This window comes from Oxyura jamaicensis, chromosome 3 (genome assembly GCF_011077185.1).
Source record: "Oxyura jamaicensis isolate SHBP4307 breed ruddy duck chromosome 3, BPBGC_Ojam_1.0, whole genome shotgun sequence".
NCBI lineage: Eukaryota > Metazoa > Chordata > Aves > Anseriformes > Anatidae > Oxyura > Oxyura jamaicensis.
Window position 1 is genome coordinate 103,966,114 of NC_048895.1, and position 21,726 is coordinate 103,987,839.

A 21,726-nucleotide genomic window follows, 5' to 3' on the forward strand; every position below is an offset into this window, starting at 1 on the left:
GGAGCTCATATTGTCATGGTCTTAACTCTGCATAGGTAGGTGTTCTCATCATAGGTTATCATTAAAACTCATATTTCTTCTGTCTTCCACAAAGGAAAACTTTATTTAATGTGGTTATATGTTAAAAAGCAACACCAGTAAGTTTGTTGAGTTCATTTCACCTAAGTACTGTGATGCCCATCACAGGACTGCAGATGTCTGTCTTAAGACCCTTTTTTACTGTTTATTAATTTTCAAAACGTTCATCCAGTAATAACAGCAGCAGCAATAATAATTTTAATAATGTAGCTTTGCTTATGCCTCAGCTTTATGTACATTAGTACAGAATTATCATAATCATGAACTTGCAGATACATCTTTGTAGTGCTCTTTGGTGTACGCATTAATTTATAAAACATATCAGAATAAATTCCTATTTTGTTTTGCATTTATTTACTCATGCCATTTTTCCCAGAGGATACAATGATAGAAAAAGTCTGTCATAAGGGAATACATTTTGGACTTCAATATATATTACATCTATGTTGTTTCTTTTTTAAATAGATAGGTCAATGAGCAGGAGACAGGAGGATATGTATACACGCCGTCAAACAACTAGAATGAGATTATCCAAGTATGCAGCATATAACACCTATCATCACTGTGAACAGTGCCATCAGTATATGGGTTTCAATCCCAGGTACCAGGTAAAGATTTCCAGGCACTACTCTTCAGAACAGAAACTGATGCAGAGACTGAACTCAGTTTTGTGTTCATTCACTGTATCTGAGTTAGCTTACAAACGGTATCTATTTATTAAAAACAAAGAAAGTGCTGATTGCCAGATTTTGTTATTTCTTGGGGTTTGCCTGCCTTGACCAGACTGCAGATATGAGCACTTCACAGAACTGTTCCTCACCTCATTTACACTAATTTATTTCAGTGCTATTATGAGCAGTCTACATGTATAATACCACTGAAAACTGCTCTCCCAGTAAACTTCACACTGGGACTTGCTTATGTTTTCATCTGACTTACCACAGAAGATGTTACTTCTGAAACTAGTATTGCAGAATAGAGTATTTTATAAATGGCATATAGGTTGTTATTGCTCAGTGTGACTCTCCAATTTCCTGACTATTACAATGTGAGGAAAAATGTATTAGCGATGATAATACTGTTTTTTATGTGTCAGATAGCATTTCTGAAAGCAGCAAGAGGCCTATAAGTATTGGTACTATCTGCATACAAAGCTGAAATAATGGTTTCAAAAAAGGGAACCACAACTTTTTTTTTTTTTTTTTTTTTTTTTTTTTCTCAGTGTAATATATGATGGGGGAGTTGCTTAACACAGTGAATCATTAGGTAAAATATAGCGCAATACAGTAAGTGATTGTTATGTTTTTTGTAACATTATGAATGTGTATTAACCAGAGCAAGACCTTGAAGGAAATGTTTGACTCTGTTTGACTCTAACCACTGGAATTATCTTTTTTTTTTTTTTTTTTTTTTTTTTCCATTCTCAGCTTTATGAATCCACTCTGCATGCATTTGCCTTTTCCTATTCCATGCTGGGAGAAGAGATCCAGCTGCATTTTATCATTCCAAAGTCAAAGGAACATCATTTTGTCTTTAGTCAGCCAGGAAGACAATTGGAAAGCATGAGACTACCACTAGTCACAGATAAGGTAGACGGATTATTATATTTATGTCCATGTATGGGAGAGCAACATGACCAATTTTAAAATTTGTTGAATTAGGATTCTTTACACTTCTGGTCCTGCTGTCAAGAGATAATAAGGATGTCCTGACACCAAGCTTGTATTTTCTGCCAGAAAGTGAGACATAAAGCAAAGCTGTCAAACTGCTAATAAATTATTTATTTTGCTCATTGCCAAGGCTGATCCTTCAGTACATACATTCTTAACCTGGGGCAAAAGTTATTTGGTTATGAGTTTAAGATGTTAAAGTGAGAATGGTTTCAGCAATGAGTCTCAGAGACATGGTTTCATTTGTCAAACAGTTTACTGTATGGAAACATTTATTTTGTTGTAGAATATGACAGTAGATTATCTATCCTATTCTGCATAAATGCTCAAATGCTTTCATAAAAAGCAAGGCTTTCAAAGAATCTTTGTCATGGTTTTAAAACTGTACAAAGAATTGCAGGGCGCTCTTGCAGAAAACTTTATATGATCATCCATCTGACAGGCGATGCAATCTTGAATGCTGGCCTTTACAGAGACTCCTAATATCAATGCTTATGATGAATCTCTGAATGGTTCAGGCCACACTGCCTGGATTGTTGGAACAATTTGTGGAACAATAGTAAGCGGTAACACTCCTATCTTTGAGAAAATAAGTTGCTTCCAATCAACGATAATCAAACAATATGAACCACCAGTTTGGTCATTTATGCCCAGCTCAAGATTGAAATGGGAGACCCCAACCAGCAACCCAGCAGCAACTGTACAATGTGAGGATGAAACTTCAGTAAGCTTGTGCTTGGCTAGGTAATTGGAATTGTGCATTGGGTCCTTGTGGATTCTTTTATTGCTTTTGCCACTGACTTGCTTTGAGGCTTTGCCAAAACTGTTTATTTTTATTTACTTTTATTTTTTTCTTTTTCTTCTTTGTCTATTTATCTGCTCCAAAATGGTGCCTTCAGTCCTGCTGCAAGCTTGAAAAGGGCTATGAGATATAAGTCTAGATTATGAAACCATTATATATATTTTTTTCTCAATGTGTTTTAATTTCCCTTTTGTAGAACTCCATAGGCATCAAACCCACCATGTTGTACTTTGGCAGTTTTAAATATGGTCTGCTTAATTGTGAGGGCTTTGGAGGGTCTCTGTGAGAGACTCACATGTTCATTCTGGGTCCTTAATGGTCTTAGTAGGGACCAGGCTGAAATCAGCTGCCCTGACTGGAATAGTCCTGGATATCTGTAGCAACAGGTCTCTGAGGAGCTGTACTTGAACTGAACTTGAAGGTACCTAGTGAACTTAAATGCATTCAAGTTTGGATGATAGCCAGTCATAAGACTTGTATTGCAGTTTTGGACTAAGACGTTTCTTACCATCATATATCATATGGACCTGAATCCTTTTCCAGATCTAGCCTCAAGGTCCAGGTGCATTTGGCAGGTCAAGTTTTTAGCAAGACTGTCCAGTCCACCACACTCTCACCAGTCAAATAAGCTAATAGGTGGAGTTTTCTTTTTTTCCAACTTGTGCTTATTTTCCTATTAAGCTAATTTAAAATGTAGCAATGTAGTGTCACTGAATCTGACTTTGCTGGCAGAGATGGTTCTCCTTGTTTAAACATCATCCAGCTTAATACAGAAACTCATATTTCTATTTATTTACAGAATGAAGATTACATAAAAAGTCCCACTTTTACTCCCACCACTGGGCGCCATGAACATGGACTTTTCAATTTATACCATGCAATGGACGGAGCCAGTCATTTGCATGTTTTAGTTGTCAAGGAATATGAAATGGCCATATATAAGAAGTACTGGCCCAACCACATCATGCTTGTTCTTCCAAGTATTTTCAACAGTGCCGGAGTAGGTAAGTGTAGCCAAAAGTTCTAACAAATGAGGACATATGATCTGGGCCCTTAAGGTGGTGTTATTCATCAGTGAAATGTAGATATACAACTTGTAGCTATCATATCTGATCTGGTGACCTGGATTCTCTTTGACAAAAATGTCAGTCTCAGGTGCAATCCACTTAATTCAGGTTACCTAGAACAAGCTAGATGAATCATACGATAGAGATACTTTTCACTGCTGATTATAAATGGAAATGGAGGTGGTTAATTCAGATGGAGTTACCTCTTTTTTTTTTTTTTTTTTTTTTTTTTTTTTGAGGTAAGTTGTGTGCTATTTCCAGAGGCCTGTGTCGCTGCTAGTTCTGTGTGGATATCTCAGGTAGTGCAGGGAACCTCAAATATCACTAGATGCATCTATTTATTCAACTGAATTGTGCTCAGGGTTATTGGTAGAGGAGGGAACTACAGGATCTCATGGAAGTGGATTGTGTGAATTTGTGAGGCTGGAAGCCGTCTACTAGTCTCAGATGTGTGTAGGGGCGAACAGAGATGGGGGAAGAATAGTAAGCATGCTGATTATGTGCATCGCTTAGGTAGATTCTGTTAATATAACACCTGTGAAATATTCAGCACCTCACTTTACTGCTTGAACAATTTATAGACAGCAGTAGTGACAAACATTCAGAATAGATCTAGGGAAATTGTTCCTATATTGTTCAGTTAGTTAATCATTTCTAGATGTTCATACTAAGATATGATAGTGGAGGCAAATATCTGTTAAGTTAAAAGAATTGGTGACTAAACCCTTAAGACATTAACAAATCTTTACTACAGAATTCAAGGCTTCATTTTGCATGCTTTCCAGTGGGGTCCTGTAAGTCACTTACAGTAAGGGATGTAAGCGATTGGCTCCAGGGAGTGTCAGGGTGTTCAAATCTTCAGAGTGAGTCATACCCTGGGCTGCAGAACTGTTCCCTTCAAGAAATTTCCAAGCTAAAAGCAAACAATTTCCGTCCCTACTTTTCATCTTATGGTTTATGTCCTTGGTTTCAGGTGCTGCACACTTCCTGATTAAAGAGTTATCTTATCATAACTTGGAGCTAGAACGAAATCGGCAGGAGGAGCTGGGGATAAAACCCCAGGATATTTGGCCTTTCATTGTCATTTCAGATGACTCCTGTGTTATGTGGAATGCAGTAGAAGTTGATTGTTCAGGAGACAGGAAAAGGTAAATAGAGGAACACAGACTTTTTCTGCTGATCTCTTTTAAGCTTTCTCTGCATATCAATTTTGAACGGACATGTTTGATATACTTCTTTTACCCTGTACAAGCACGGAATAATATTTGCCTGATGAAAGAAGTGTTTTCCTTAGATATCTGGCTTTGTGTAGCACAATGTTTAGTGCCTGCTTTTCATTCCTGTCCCTTGAAGATTTAAGTGCCTTGCAGCCTTTGCAGTATAGTGTGACTCTGGTTCAAACTAGAATAACTTGGACTGCAAATTTCAAGTTCTTTAAACAATACCTGATACACTGGGAAAACAAAGGCATTCAAATTTACATTTTTGTCAGATTTTTCCAAGGAAGCTAAAAGACATTTCTGTGAAAATTGGGCATCTAATTTCCTCAGGCTCATTTGTCAGTCCCAGTCTGTGTGTCTCTTTCATTATTTCCCCAAATCCCCAAACAAGTGTTTTTATTTTCATTGCTTTAGAACGTTATTTGTACTAGATATTTCTGTCTACTCCCATAACAGTGTTATTCAGGATTTATAGCAAACCTTGAAAGAGAACTAAAGTCGGTGAAAGCTTTGGTATTTATGGACTTGAGTGGTAGGCTAGGAGGATCTTATGCTTTGCTCTGGAGTTATAGCACAAAGTCAACAACCCTCCAGTGGTCATTTGGAACATTATCCAAGTAACTTGAAAAGTTAACAAACCTGAGTAAATATTTTAAATGATCTGAGATAAATTTCATACCTAGCATATCAGTCCCCACTGCATAAGCATTAGTTAATTGTAAGTTTTGAGTCTATCCTGGAGTGAGACGTGAAAAGTTGCAATAAAGTAAGAAAACACCAAAGTTATCTACTTTTGACTGTTGAGAACTATTGTTCACATAAATAAAATTCTGATTACTCTCTATATACTTTAACACATTTTCCTAATTACTATAGTGACTATACATGGACTGAAAGGAATGTTTCCTTGAAGCAAATTCTGCAACGTATTGAAGCAACTCCCAATGTCACTCACTATGCCTTAATTGGGATGAGGAAATGGTCCAGCAAAGCAAACAGTGCTGAGATCAAGGAGCCTTTCTCCTGTTGCCACGTACATGATTTCATTATGCTAAATGTTGATCTGACACAGAATGTACAGTACAATCAGAATAGGTAAGTGAATAAGTAGCATCTTTCAAAAGATATAATGAACCAAATAAAGGAAGTTTTACAAATAATCTTGTTGGCTTTTGGGGGAAGTTGTTAATGGAAGCAAAGATATTTTCATTTTCTTATTGAAGGTTCAAATTCTTTCCAAATTACCATCAGTTTGAAAAAGACATTAATCTCCATATTTTCAAATAAGCAGTCATATTTGAGTTACAGAGTAAATGCATTCAGCAGTGTGCCCTGTAGTACAAGTCCCCCAGCTGTCTAGTTCAAGTGGCCTTCTGGTAAACACCAAAAGTCTGGATGGTACATAACCAAGTCTTGTTCTGACATGGAACAGAGGTATTGCTGGGCTTTTTGTGCTGAGCAGTACAACATAGAGCACAACAAAGGACAAATTTATTTACTGTGAAGGTGGTCAAACACTGGAACAAGATTCCTTGCAGGATGGTTGATGCCCCATGGCTGTCAGTGTTCAAGAGACATTTGGATAATGCCCTCAATAATGTTCTTTAACTTTTGGTCAGCCCTGAAGTGGTCAGGCAGTTGGACCATATGATTCTTGAAGGCCCCTTCCAATTTAATTGTTCTGTTCCGTTCCGTTCCGTTCCGTTCTGTTCCGTTCCATTCCATTCCATTCCATTCCATTCCGTTCTGTTCTGTTCTGTTCTGTTCTGTTCTTACTACATATATACACATCAGCAAATTGAGAAGAAAGGAGTAAATGAACCTCATTAACATTAGTGATTTTTCTCATATTCTTCTATCTCTGAATTCCCCCCCTTTTTTGTCCATTTATTATTTCACATAGAGTATGTCAAATTAAAGTACTGCCATACACAGTATCACCACAGTAATCAGAACTGTATTTACTAAATACACCAACTCATAGAAAATCACTGATTTATGTGAAAGAAACAGATTTTATTTCTGTTTCTGAGGGACAAGCATTTATCACAACAGAATAAAGTAGTTATTGCTAAAGGTGGGATTCCCTTGTCTAAAGTGAGACTTTGGCACTTCAGGATGTGTCCACATAGGGCTGACAAGTATGACATGAAATCTAAGACACTTATTTTTCTGTGAGCTATTTGAGATAGCCAAAGTCATCTAAAATGGCGCTAAGCACCTAGACTTGGACAACCAAACCCCACTGTACTTCTCAGAAAAAACTGTCTCAGGAAGATGTCTTTTGAAGTCCAAGTTTATTTCTAACTGTGGGGAAGCATTTCTGTTTCCTTTAGTCAGGCTCAACAAATGATCTAAATTTTTATCATGACCCGTCTGACACTTTAAAAGAACATTTTAAATTTGTTCCTATCCATCTTCTGCCACAGAATTGTGCTCCCACACTGTCTAGCTGTATTATCTTATGCAGCAATATGAAGGGCTAATGGGGAGAATGACAGTGCAATAAAACACAATGATACGAGTACAGGCAGCAATGGTAAAATGTCAGGAATGCGAGACCATGCCACCCATTTCCTGTCTGCGTCTCTAATCCATGAGTGGCTCACCATAATGCTGTATGGGGGTGCTGTTAAGGCCGAAGCATTACATGACATGCCGAACTGAGCTGGCAAGGAAAAAGGTTTATTTTAAAACACAGAGGCACTGACAGTTGGGGATAACAAATATCCATGTAGATCAAAGAGAAGGTTTTCAAAACATATAATTAAATATCATTTTTCTCACTAATGCTAAGTGTTGCAGTAACTGCTTAGCTCTCCTAAATCCAAGCCCTGGATGTTAATCTCACAGTTCTGCACATCATCCTGTTTCCTGTGTAATATCTACATTCAAAATGGAGAACTGAGTTTGAATTTCTCAAAGGCCAGAGGATTTGCATGTAGTCAGCTTTAGAAGTTTACCTTCTGGTCCATTTTATTTTTGAAGTGGGCCAAATTTAGCTCAAGGATGTTTGGCCTCATTCTACATGGTTTATTCCTATGTCTCAGCAGTTCTGTTGGACTAAGAAAAGAGAAATTGTCTTTAAATAAGTTGTCTCTAATGTAGAATGACATTATTTCTGTAAAGGACTATAAAAAAACACCACCACCACCACCAACAAAAAATAGATATCTGTATTCTAAGGGAAAAATAAGTAATCAGTCCTCTTTGAATTTAATATATCAAATGTCCATCATCCATGTCCTTGGAATTCAAAGGAGGTAATTTCCTTGACCTTATCTGGGGTAGTAATTTGTGTATCTTTTTTTCTATGACTGGATTATTGTATGAAGAGGAAAATAAAATAATTTAACTCCTAAGTCTTTTCCCTGGCATTTTGCTGCCTTTCTTCTTTCACCTTCCCCTGTTTTTCCAGTACTTTTACTCTGTAAGTGGTTCTTCCCTCATTCTGATTTTCTTAATCTCAGTCCAGCCATTGTTAATGGACTTATTTATTATTACAAAGATTAAGCTTATTTCCCTGTCTGATAGCTACTGAATGGGGGTTTGTATGTTTGACACCTGTCCTTTCTATTTTACTGATCAAAGACAATGAGTGCTTGTATTTCTTAGTCTGTGAGGAGAAGCATTGCTCTGAATTGCTATGATTTTCTTCTTCCCAGGTTTACGTGTGATGATGTTGACTTCAACTTGCGTGTCCACAGTGCAGGCCTTCTCATCTGTCGGTTCAATCACTTCAGTGTCATGAAGAAGCAAATTGCAGTAGGAGGACAGAGATCTTTCCACATTAAATCTAAGGTGGGAACTGGCACCTCTGCTCCACTGTTAAATTTCTGGTTTCCCTTTTGTACCCTGTAACCAGGAAAGCTGAGGTATTATGGTGCATCACCAGTTGCCAGTAATGGGGTATGTCTGACATGTCTTTTTTGTCTTTCTTCCTGAAATCCACAATATTCTTGGTATAAATGCCAATCTTTGTAATAATTTTCTTTAAAACTTTCTAAACTACCTAAAGTATCTCTTTACAATCCAGATAACCATTCACTATAATTTTTTTTGTCTATAGCTATTTGATTACTCATCTTCACATAATTTCATATTTAGGAGTATTTTGGGTTCAAAGAAGAAACCCCAAAGACTCTATAAATAAAAATATAATTCTCTGAACCTCTGAAACATTTTTTGTAGCAGATATTTTTGCCTGAATAACTTTGCTTCTTATATAAATCTTAGATATATACAATATATTTCTATATAGGATATATAGATACATAGGATAGAGATGTGTTTTGTACAAACCAAAATTCAGATAAGTGCAACTTGATTGATCAGGATTCATCTGTGCCAGAAATGTTTTTCCTCATAGGTGTCTGACACTCCAGTTTCAATCTCACCTGCTCAGTACATTTGTGCTCCTGACAGCAAGCATACCTTCTTGGCAGCACCTGCTCAGTTACTTCTTGAAAAATACCTCCAGTATCACAGCCATCGCTTCTTCCCCCTCTCACTGAAGAATTATAGTCATCCAGTGCTATCTGTGGACTGTTACCTTAACTTAGGACCACAGGTATGGAACCAAGTAATCTTCAATCAGCTCTAGAAATGCATGGCCTATGTTTTGGATGAGTTTGTTGAAGCATTCATTCATAACAACATTCAAACAATCAGATATTAAATCCTCATGTTGTTAAAGTAAAATTCTTTGTCCCGTAGAGATACTGGGAGAAATTACAAATAAAATACATATTGAACAATACCAGAGTTGTCCAAAATACTCATATAGTCTGTGAGTGGTGTTAGAGTCTGAATTAATATAGAAGACTTTTTTTTTTTTTTTTTTAAGTGTTTTCTTAATCTGTTACAATTTGACCCTTCCTATACCAAATTTCTTCCAAACAAGTGTTTTACAAATGCTACCTAGTCCTAAGAAAGCACTTCAAAGTACATACGTTTTAGATTACTTTTGACTGATTCGCTGTGGCAGAGAAGCAAATACCAAGACATGCAGCCAGAACAGGAGAAATTGACATTAGATTTCAAGAGCTGTTGACTCTCCCTAGTGGGTTTGGATCTAAAACCAAGGTCATATTTAAACACAAATGTAGGTCAGATAGAAGTGCAATAGAAAGTGATGGTATGTGTACTAAAATGCAAACTGGTGTATATGGTGCTTTTACCTGCACACACTACTGAAGTCATGTGAGTGCCAGTGTCTATTCTCATTTATATATTGTCTAAAAATCCCCCTACTTATTAAAAAGCAATATGAAAACAGTATTCAGAACTATTCATTAGTCCTAATTATTCATTATTATTATTACCATGAGGTTTAGATATGATAGGTTTTGAAAGCTGTGGTAATGACAGCTCCCCACAACCATAACTCTGTGACCTACCCAGCACAGTTATCTACACAAGAGCAAATACAGTAATTGTGCAGTGTGACACAAGAAGAAGCCTTTAGAAATGTCTAATTTCATTTACATCACAATGGGATTACTCAAGTCAGTGGCCACAATATTTGGAGTTGGAAAGCAAGTCTGAATGTGAATCAGGTGTGCATACAGAAAAGTATGAAACCTTAGCTACTAGCATTATATAGAAGCCTGAAGAAAGCTAATTTATGTATGTTTTTTTGTTTGTTTGTTTGTTTTTTTGGTTTTGTTTTTTTGTCTCTCCCAATTAGATTGCAGTTTGCTACGTGAGTTCTCGGCCTCACTCTCTGAATATCAGTTCCTCTGGTTTGACATTCAGTGGTCTCTTGTTATACCTTTGTGATTCCTTTGTTGTAGCTAGCTTTTTGAAGAAGTTTCATTTTCTTAAAGGTGAGTTGCAGTAATTTAATTACAGACAATTATATATGCTGGTCTCTAGGAACCTGGGTAAAAACAGGAAAAGTACTATTTTTGCATTTTATATAAAATTTTGCATATATATTTATATGTGTATATATATATATTTCTCTTTATATGTTCTACCAGCTCTGCTGTTTGGTTGTGCTTGCTCTGTACCAGTCTATAACTGTGTCCTGCAGATTTTTAAGTGGAGAAGCAATGTTGGATCTCTATCATTATGCCTAGTGTATATGCCTAGTGTAACTCCTTACTTTTTGCTTGAAAACTGAGTATTTAAGATTTATGTATGAAGAATTTTCCCATTGTGTTCTTGCAAATGATGTTTTTTAATTTTCAAGAGAAAATAGATGACAGATGTGACTCTATCAAAATCTATTTGCTGTCCTTTTAAATTACACATTTTTTATTTCCAATTTATTCCTAATAATTTCTCCATGTGGTGCTTATGATGATGGACAGTACTGGTGACAAATCACTTCCATCTGTACTGCAGGTCACAATGCAAACTTCTTTTGGATTGTTTTGCTACTGTTGTAGACATCTAATGCTCTGGGGATTTGTTTTACTTGGCTATAACTGTTACTGGAGTAGGAACACTATTGCAAATGCCTTGTTGAAACAGGCAGAGTTATGAACTGCTATGTTCTTTGTTGCAGTTAATACAGTTTTGTGTAGATATGTGTACTAAAATGCAAATTGGTGTATATGGTGCTTTTACCTGCACACGCTACTGAAGTCATGTGAGTGCCAGTGTCTATTCTCATTCTGGAGCAACTCCCACATTTTAATCAGCCTGTAGTTTCTCTGACAAGGCTGTCAGAGTAACGTCTAATGAAAGCAGTGCTTTTGTACTGCATCTCTTCAAGGTAGTGATGAGAAGATATCAGTTTTAATTTGCACAAACCAGCCTATTTTTGTACTGTGTAGCACAAAGTGTGTTTGGTTCAGGATTTCCCTGTCTCCATTGGCAGTCCAATTGACCTTCCAGCCAGCTACCTGAGTGTTAAACACCACATGACTGTCTTGTTTCTTTTTACTGTATTCTCAGCTGGTTTTGTCTTGGGCATCTCTTCCTACCTCACCACCTCTCTTTCAGAATATTGGGTGCAGGTGAGGTAATTAGTTCCTCTTAATCAAGCACTTCTTTTCATAAGCCAGGAAGTTATGCTTGTGTGTTGAAATGGTATCAGAATGTCAGTCAAAACAGTTGATATTAAACCATCTCTGGTCAGCAAAGCACATAGACCTCAATCAGCCATTATGGTGATTGTCTTGTGGGTTTAAGTGTTTTGTAGAGTGAGGTTTCACTCAACGAGGTAATGATGATCAGCAGGGCTAGAACAGTAATGGATGTAGGGCGTTACCTTGCTTTCTGTCAGGACCTATCACCACCTGCTTAGACTTGACATTTTAACCCTTTTTTATACCAAGGTGTAAGTAATGTATTGCTAGTCCTGTTTACTAGATGAGTACTAGATGAGCATCTCAAGCTACACAAGAAGACCCTGATTAATAGTGACCTGAATGTAGCTCTCCAAAGTCCTACATGCCCTAATTATCTCTTAAGAACATCTGTAACTCCTGTTTTGAAAATGGTGGAGATTCCTTTTACTAAGGGGTGGTGGGAGCCGGCTGATTTGAGAACAAAGGTGATACTTACATGGGTTTCTTTTTAATTGTTTGCCTAGGTGCCACCCTGTGTGTTATTTGTCAAGATCGCAATTCTCTTCGCCAGACTGTTGTCCGGCTAGAGCTGGAAGATGAGTGGCAGTTCCGACTGAGGGATGAATTCCAGACTGCCAATGCAAAAGAGGACAGACCACTTTTCTTCCTGACCGGACGACATATTTAATAGAAACTAGACACCTTTTATCAATAACTAGGAAACAATGAATGACAAGAGACTAATTGCCACCATCTCACAAGATGACTTTTGAGAGGCTCTGCTTTCTTAGGAGAAAGAAGACTGTTTGGTGACATTGCTTATTAGAATCAGTCAATTTATCCTCTTATTTCCCAGCACTATAAGTGACTTTTCTAATTCAATTGTCTGATGGAAATAATTCTTGATTCCTGGGAAAGATGCAGAAACTTATCATTCCTTGTGGCAGAAATTATCTAGGATAAGGAAAAAGGTCAATGAATGCATTTCTTCTGTGGCAAAAATGATCACAAACAAGTTTATAAGCAAGAGTTTTAGAAAACTTTTTGTACATTGTCAAAATAGGAAATGAAAATTTAGGTTCAGATTTTGTTTTACGAGTCTTATTTATCTAACAGTTGGCACAAAGCAACAGGTTATTGTTAGTCTTGCAGTATATTGCTACTGATTGATCCAGTTAGGTTTTTTATATGAAGATACGTAAAGTATAATTCTTAAATAATGGGAAATCCGTTGGAGCCTTAATTTTTGAACAGGTACCATACTGGATAGTTTTATCATACAGGAATTGTGGGTTGAAAGCATAATTATATGTCTGATTTTATTAGCATAAAGAAGAGTCAAGAAAGTAGACTTAACAGTGAGATCTGAGCAATTAAACCTGAAAACGAAATTACCTGACACAACTGAGAATACCAAATGGTGAGACTGACCTGCAAGTGACTTTTTACACCTAAAACGTTGGTGTTTTTTGGCCTCTGACTTAACTGTTGCACTGACTACAAATTTCAAGCTGGGCCCAGTGCAGTCAAAACAGAGAAGAGATGGTTCTGAAACCATCCCAATACTCTTTCTGGGGATATTTTCTTGCCAAGGTGCTTCAAAAGAGTGAGAAAATAGAGATTATGACTCTGAGGAGTTTAGGTGGCAAACTAAAAACATGTTCTAGAGAGGCATGAGGCATCATTGTATTTTGTACACTCTAAACGTGAAGTCAGTGATCACAGTCCTTGTTTAGATTTTTGGAAATGTTCTCTCAGTTTTGGACTTCATGTTTGTCTTTACAGAATCACTGTTTACTTTGCTCAGTCTGAGTGCAGGAAGGATGAGTGTAGACATTGCCAGAAGGTATGTAATATTTGGGCCATCTTTCTTGCAAGATACACCAGTGAGATGGTCATTGATTTTTATAATGATGAAATGCCATTAGGTGTCTGAAGCCATGACAGTACTGGTCTTGAAATAGAGACATGAATATGATTGTGCCAAAGAGCAAATTTAGGTTCCTTCACAGGGAAAAACTAATTACAGTAACTCTAAGAGATTTAGATTGCTGTTTACAAGATAACTGGTAGATATTGGTGTGCATGTATATTTATTGTTTTTTGTTTGTTTGTTTCTTTTTTTTTTTTTTTTTTTTTTTTCTTCAGAGATTTGCTTCATTTCAATTTTGGGAATGAAGGTTGGCATTGTTTTATGTAAATAGCATCACCCGAGCAGTTTTCAACAGTTAGTCAGTTAATTTAAACTTTTTAAAGGAGTGTGACATTCTTGTCTAATCCATCATTTATAAATAAAGTTGATACTGCATGGACATCTGTTTTGGTGATATATAGCACTTTCAAGCATGCTTTTGTGGGGGCGGGGGAAAAGTTGGATGGAAGGAACTCACTATTAAAGAATTTCTGAAACTGATGAAGAGAAAATACAGCATTGTATAATGGCCTAAAGTATAACATAGCCTCAAAGGTACAAGAGTTTTTGGAACTTGAGACTAAAGACAGAGGGTTGAAATCTCCTGTCTTGTACTCCAACAGTTTATGTCTGTAAACTTTCCCTATATTTTAGATATGAGATTTGTTTTGCAAGTGCTTAGACAGGCATTTTTCTCCAAGAATCAGCCTGAAAAAAAAGCCTTAAGTATTTGTGTTGAAAAAAGAAGCTTTCCAGTCTTACTTTCAAAAGTGGTGGCTTTGCACAGTAATATTTCCCTGATTCTCACATCACAGTGCTGGGAAAATCAGAGTGCCTTCTCAGTCCAAGTTTGTGTATATCCCCATAAGGTTGTTGACCAGTGTGTTTTGCAGGATTTCTGTAAATGGTACTCTGATAAAATATAGGTTCACTAATGTGGCTGTCAAAGTTCCTCAGAACTTTGCAACACTACTGCATTCTTCTTAGGCTCTGTATTTTTTCATGGAATTATCCATCATGCAACCCCTTCTGTGTCCTGTGCTGTTATAGTTGTGTTCAGTTCTACTAGCAATGGCCAAACCTTCTGGAAAGACCACAAGCTCAGAGCTTTCCACTCAATATCCATGTGATTTAAAAAAAAAAAAAATGCATTGCAGCTTCTTTTTCAAACAGCAGGTTTTTATTTAATTTGTCCGTTTGTTTGTTTTGCTCGTTATGAGGACAATTCCCTGTTGAGGTTAGAATTGTTGCTGTCATTTTGGCAGTCTAGGCTCTGCACCTGTGTTTGAGCAGGTACATTTACTGTCTGAAACACTGAGGTAACTTCACATGAGAATTCTGAACTTCACTTATTAAGGTTACTTGTTAAGAATTAAGGTGCTGACACACAGAGGCAGAAGCATTATGAAAAAGCAAAACACTTTAACTACATATTTATTTATAAGTATTCTGTGTGGGTAAGATCATTGTTTTTGCAATTAAGAAATTATAAAAGTTGGGAAATTTCACCAGAAAACAGCCAAATTAAAATATTTGATATCTTGAATTGTTTCATGTACTGACCAAGTGAATGGGGAATAGCTTAAAAGTAATTCCAGAAAGGCATATTTACTTGATTGTTGCCACGAGGCTGTCCTTTAGCATTCCTAATTTGAAACTGTTCTCATGTGTGAAATTAAAACATATCACTAAATCAGGTTGAAATAGTAAATTACATCCTTTCTTAACATTCTCTTTTGCTATGATATCTTTAAGATTTTCACAAAATGCAGCTGCGGGTGGGCTGAAACCATCATATTCTTAAGTAATGTCTCATTTTTAACCTTTTGCTCTGTGAGTTACCTACCTACTGTATACTGCCTACAGGATAGGGTCTCAGGACCTGGCCTACCAAACATGTTTCCTGGTGAAACAGAACAGGTACACGTCTATGGGGCCTGATGCCATGCATCCCAGGGTCCTGAGGGAACTGGCTGGAGGAGTTGCCAAGACTCTCTCCATCATATTTGATTAGTCCTGGCAGTCAGGTGAGGTCTCCGGTGACTGGAAAAAGGGGAAACATTACTCCCATTTTTAAAAAGGGTAGAAAGGAGGACCTGGGGAACTACAGACCTGTGAGCCTCACCTTTGTGCCTGGGAAGATCATGGAACAGGTCCTCCTGGAAGCAATGTAAAGGCACATGCAAGACAAGGAGACGATTTGAGACAGGCAGTAAGACTTCACCAAGGGCAAATTATGCCTGACCAATCTGACGGCCTTCTATGATGGAGTGATTGCATCAGTTGACAAGGTAAGACTGACCAATGCCATCTACATGGACTTTTTCAAGGTCTTGTTTTTATTATATCCTTCTATAAGACTAGATATGCACCTCTTGTGTGACCAAAATGCAGTTATTTCCCTTCATATGACCAGCTGTGCACCCAACATGGCAGAAGAACACAGCACTTTGTTCACATTATGCCAAATATCAATGGTGGATAAGTCAGGGAGAGCAGCTTCTCAGACCTCTGTACAAAAATTTCTTCATCCCTGACAGAGTTTACAAGCTAAACTCCCTTAGACTGTAAGCTTTCAGATATGTGGAACACATAGGGTTTTGTGTCCAACTGGGCTCTGAGGTGATTACAGTAATGTAGATAAATAATCATGATAAATAAAATCAAATCTGTTTGGGTGGAACTGGCATCTTGTGCTGTACAAAGCATAGAAACCTCTTTGTGCTGCTGTTTTTTGTTTGTTTGTTTGTTTGTTTGTTTGTTTTTTACCAGGGCTGTATGTGGAGGTAGGGAACCCAGGTCCCAGCTCCACCCTTCTTTTGTCTTGCCTGTTGTGGGAGGGCCCATTTGTGACCTTTGTGAGAAAAATCAGCCCACGTTCATGCAAACAAAACATTTAGTTTTTCCTTTCTGACTTTGGATGTGGCAAGAAGATAGAGCTCTCCAGCACACAGATTGACTCGATAATGTAGTAGGAAGCAAAATGAAAGGCAAAAGGGAATTGACAGCATGCTTTTACAGACTTTTATCCAGTCCCTGCCTTCTTCTCTAGTGCCTTCCATGCTTGCTGGCTTAGTCATCCACCATTATCACCTGCTGATAGTATTGTTATCATGGTCAGTACCATGTGTCAGGGGGTGAAGCATTTTATGATTCAGCTTCTGCAAAAAAAGACAGTATCCAAATATAGAGAAGGTTACTGGGAAGGTGACATTATTTTCCTTCTTACCATCTCTCTCCACTATCAAAAAACACTTCACAAGCACTTAAGCACTAATGTCTGGCATTTGAATAGCAGGGGCTTTACAGATGATTTGAACACTACAGGATGTAAGAGATTTCAGCCTCCTTCCCTTAGTAAGCACCTCCTGGTGTTATGGGGAATGTACAGATCTTGGCTCCTACGCTGCATCTAAAAGCAGCTGATAAATATATCAAAGGCTGGATCTGTGATACTGTATGGTGATAGGTGTCAGCCACACAAAAAGAAAGAAGTACAAGAGAAATAAAATAAAGCCAAAATAAGTGTCAGGGGAGAAGTTACAAAGTAGAAAATGGAGAGTAAGGGAAGTGGGGCTAAAAATGGAGACAGAAGAGCCTCTGCATTTGCCCCTCATTGAACAGCTTTAGTATTTCATCAGCTTTCACTGAAATACCATAGCTATGCTGGTGAGAAATAAAATTCATGTTACTCTTTCCTTTTTTCCTACTTTCTTAAGGACCCAGATCTTCATTGAAAAGCAAACTAATCCCATACATCCTCTGCCTGTTGACCACCTTCCTCCTGTTGACCACCTTGACCATCCATGCCTGTTGACCACCTTCCACCCCTTATCTCTGCTCCGCTTTTCATCTGAAAAAAGCAGTTCTGGTCATTGGCAAATGCTTTTATAATATTTCCAGTCTTGTTTTGGCAGCCTAAAAAATAACCACTGATGGTTATAGAGGAGACAGCTCTGGCAGTTTTGAGGCATTGTCCATTTGCTGGCATTGCTCACTGCTAATATATTATTCTGTAAAAGAGAGAGGGGATGTCAAATGTAACAGTGAGAGTCCTGCTCAGTCAGAAAAAGACATTTGGCATTGACTGCCTTGATTTTTAGAAAAGCTTCATAAAGCTGCTTCATATTCAAATGTTGTTTTGATTAAAATCATCAAGAAAACTGACGTTTGATTTGCATAGTAGCATAAACAGAAGGAAATTTCTTTGTACTTGTTACATCAGTGATGTGTTTTAAACTCTGAACATATTAAGGAGAATTGTTCTGGCAAAGTGCATGCTGAGATGCTACAGAAAAAGTGTAGTGGCATTGCTATCAGCAGCTGAATGATTTCATTTTACTTAGAGAAAAAAAGGATTGACACAAAGTGAGTTTTTACTTCTTACTGCCTGAAGGGACCCACTGACCGTGGAGAGCTGCTGTTGGCTCACAGGGTATTGTGGTAACCACTGGATTCTCTATCATACTATACCGACACAGCAGATCATTTTGCAATCACACAGAACCTAGTTTTGGTGATGGTGTCTTTTTTTTTTTTTTTTTTTTTTTTTTTTTTCTTTTTAAATTTGAACTTTATTCTTGTAAATGCCCCTGGTGTATCAGCCATAAACGGCATGGATCTGTCCCAGACTAAATGGCACCTGTGCTGGGGCATGCTGGCAGCCCTGGGTATCAGACTGAAGTCCCTCACTAGGCTCATGTTCAAGCCAAGCCTGCAGCATCTTGAATCTCACCTCTGGCCTGAGTGTCTTTTATTCCTTTTTCTCTTTGGTATCTGTAGAGCTAAAAATCCCAAACTCTGCTGCTATTTAATTTTATTTGTTTGGTGAATCTCCCCAGATGAAAGAGGGTACAGTATTTATTAGTCTGCATGTTTTACATTGCATTTGCAGTAACCATTATTGGAAACACTACTTAAGCCTCATGTCCAGGGAGAAAAACCAAGTGGTGTAGATGCAAAGCAGGAGGCTTACTACTTGGCAGCTGTGTAAGGTATATTTTATTCTTGCTTACTTTACAAAGCCCCTATTTCAAGGGGTTGTAAATTGCCATGGGTGTTTATGAGATAAAACAAAGGAAACAGAGAAAAGCAGTTCCATATGTTGTGTTCACAGCAACTCCAGCAATGTGAAAAGGCTGGAGAAAGTTAAACTGTTCTAAGTGGCTCTGTCCCCAAACAGTAGAGTTGTGATTGTATTTAAAAATAACTTAATCTTCAATGAGCAGTTATTCTATTAAAAATAAGAAGACCATCTTATCAGCTTAGAAAATAGAGTTTACACCATGGCTACCATGAGCTCATATTACTATTTTAAATATTCTGGGGTGACTACATTTTTTTTTTTCCTTCTCATGACAGAGCACTTACAGAGGTTGTTTATAAAAAGAAATTGGCTCCTGTTTGCCCTGTATCATCATGCAATGAAATCATTAGGCTATGTTAAAACTGACATAAGATGCTGTATATGCTGCATGATTATCCAGTGAAACTTGCTGATACAAGATCTCAGAGAGGCAACAAGCTGGGTAGGAGTCCAAAAGTGTCTGTGAAGCTCACATGAACATGAGTCTGAGAATATTTTCTGTGACTTCTGGGTCAGTCCCAGGGTGTCTTTGGTTAGAAACACTAACCATGGATGTAGCAGCAAAGTTGTAAAGAACAGAGAACATGGAGAATTGGGAATGGAGTGAGGGGAAGCAGCTGGGGCCTGGGGCTGTAGGGAGCACTGGGAGGAGACTTCAGGAGAGAAAGAAACATCAGCATGGCTGGGGAGTGTGGAAGCAGAGGAGGTGGAAAGGGGAGCAGCTAGTGGCAATGGCAACCTTGGGAAAAGGCTGGGAACCATTAACTAATTTATAGAAATTAGAGATTTTTTTTTCCCCTCTGGTTATTGTTCCATTTATGGATTTCTTGATCAGTAACATCTGGTGTTGGTCACCCTTGGACATAGGATGCCAACTCTGACTATCAGAAGCATCAGTCTAGGAGCAGCAGTTGCTGGGTTCACCTCTTGCATAGTAGAAATGTTCATAGCTGTCAGGGCTTCCTGGTGAAAGCAGAAAGGTCCCAAAGCTGGATGATGAACAAGATGACAAAGGCTTCAGGTATACAGTGAGCTGGGAAAGATGTACAGCCACTTCTTGAAGAATTTATAAATAATTTAAAAAGAATTTATAAATAAACATTATGCAAAGAATTATGATTGAAACAATTACTGATAGATTGTTATACTTGTTATTCACATTTTGAAAGCCAACTTAACATAAGAACTGGGTGGTACAGTGGAAAATTACTCCAACAAGCAGTGGTTCCTATCTTTCAAGTGCTGTGAACAGACCTTTCAGCAGAAGCAGGAATGCCATTGAAATTCACTAGGTGTGGCATTTCCCTGCTAAGCAGCAATGAGAATTGTATTGAATTTCCTTCCCTGAAACTGCTCCAGAAAGAAAATGTGATGTGTCAGATAGCTAATAAATGGTTTTTTGTGCTCCCAGTCTTACCATTTTCTGTACAACAGAAGCGAGTAATTTGAGCATCCTGGTAACTTAATTTCTGTTCTCTTTTTTCTGATAAACCTTAGCCTGCAAAGTGACCTAGCTATATGACCACCTCAGATTAGGAGTTTCTAATGTGAAAATAGTAAGTTTTTTTTTTTTTTTTTTTTTTTTTTTAAATCAGCTCTCCTCCAGGTGTCTTCCAAGTCAATGTCCTTTGACCCTACCTTCCATCAGGTGGAAGTCCATCAGGCACTAGCACCAGCAGGCTGGAGTGGCAGAGTTTCAGGGCAGTAGCAGGGCACAGTGCACCGCAGGAGGCTGCCTGACAGCACAGGAGGGATGCAGAGGGCAGCCCTGCTGATGTCCATGGGCCTGGTGAGCACCTGGAGTGAGCTGGGAGTTTATCATTTGCACCTGATGCTCATTGTGTGATGAAAACTGACATTTCCTTTGCTACGTTAGACATTTGCCTTTGGTGGCTGTGTTAGTTTTGGAATACACAGGAATAATGCCCAGTTCCCAATACTCTCAAAGCTTAAGGCAGTGCTTCCTGCACAGCAGTACTGCTCAGTCCTGTCCCACTGATTCCTGCCTCCATGAGGCAATGCGATTCCCCCTCAGCTGGCTGTCTTGGCTCTTCTGGAGACCCCAGAATAAATCATCTCAGGAACCTGTTTAAGGCTTTAAAAAGCCCTGCATGGTGTAGTTTGGGATGAGGAGGGTGACAGAGGACACAGCTGAAGCTGATGTTGCTCTTGAAAAAAACACATTGTCAAACCACAGCCTGTGAGACATTGATACCCTAATCCCTGAGCTGACAACACCTGATGGACTGCCAGCTGTCAGAGGGCTGCCCCTCTTTTGTCCTCTCTACTAGTACATGCTAATAAGCCTAGTGCCACTTGCAGTAATGATAGACCACATGTTGGCTACAGGCTATTTCTCTACTCATTGCTATATTTCCAGTTTTCTTTTTCCATTGCTTGTTTCCCTACTTACTGAATTTGCGTATAGTTTAAGGTGAAATATCAAACATAGCTGGGTGCACTTGTTGATTTGATAATCATTATCAGCTTGTAGCTAGCGCTGGGTCTCTTCTGCAATAGCTCCCTATAAATAGCACATTTTGTTATGTAACACAGTGGAAAGATTTATAAGGTTTTGCCTGAAGTCACAGATATAACTCCAGGGTTCAGATTTTCAATAATAATTTTATTTCACCAGCTACTGCAACCAGATGCCTTATAAGCAGAGGAATTAATAAAATCCAAGCCAAAGGTTATGAACTTGAAAGCATAACAGAGCCATGAATTACCGGTCAGTTCAACATCAAAGCCTCTCCAGGCCTGTTTTGGGGGATGAAACTGCCATTCAGTTCAGCTGCCACACGTGATTTTAGGACACTGAGCTCTCCTGTCCCCTCTTACAGAAAGAGACATCACACAGGCATCAGGG

The 21,726-nt window shown here is 38.1% G+C and overlaps 1 protein-coding gene across 3 annotated transcripts in view; it reads left to right on the forward strand.

Moving 5' to 3' along the window:
• Positions 1 to 12,927, forward strand: part of GREB1 (growth regulating estrogen receptor binding 1) — a 93,307-nt gene extending 80,380 nt beyond the window's left edge. For all 3 annotated transcript variants that reach the window (XM_035321828.1, XM_035321831.1, XM_035321829.1), the window contains exons 25-33: positions 544 to 686; positions 1,506 to 1,667; positions 3,350 to 3,554; positions 4,591 to 4,765; positions 5,714 to 5,932; positions 8,503 to 8,638; positions 9,207 to 9,407; positions 10,527 to 10,665; positions 12,384 to 12,927. In XM_035321828.1, coding sequence (XP_035177719.1) covers positions 544 to 686; positions 1,506 to 1,667; positions 3,350 to 3,554; positions 4,591 to 4,765; positions 5,714 to 5,932; positions 8,503 to 8,638; positions 9,207 to 9,407; positions 10,527 to 10,665; positions 12,384 to 12,547 — 1,544 coding nt within the window. In that variant the 3' untranslated portion in view covers positions 12,548 to 12,927. The remainder of the gene's footprint in view (positions 1 to 543; positions 687 to 1,505; positions 1,668 to 3,349; positions 3,555 to 4,590; positions 4,766 to 5,713; positions 5,933 to 8,502; positions 8,639 to 9,206; positions 9,408 to 10,526; positions 10,666 to 12,383) is intronic.
• The last annotated feature ends 8,799 nt before the right edge of the window (positions 12,928 to 21,726 follow it).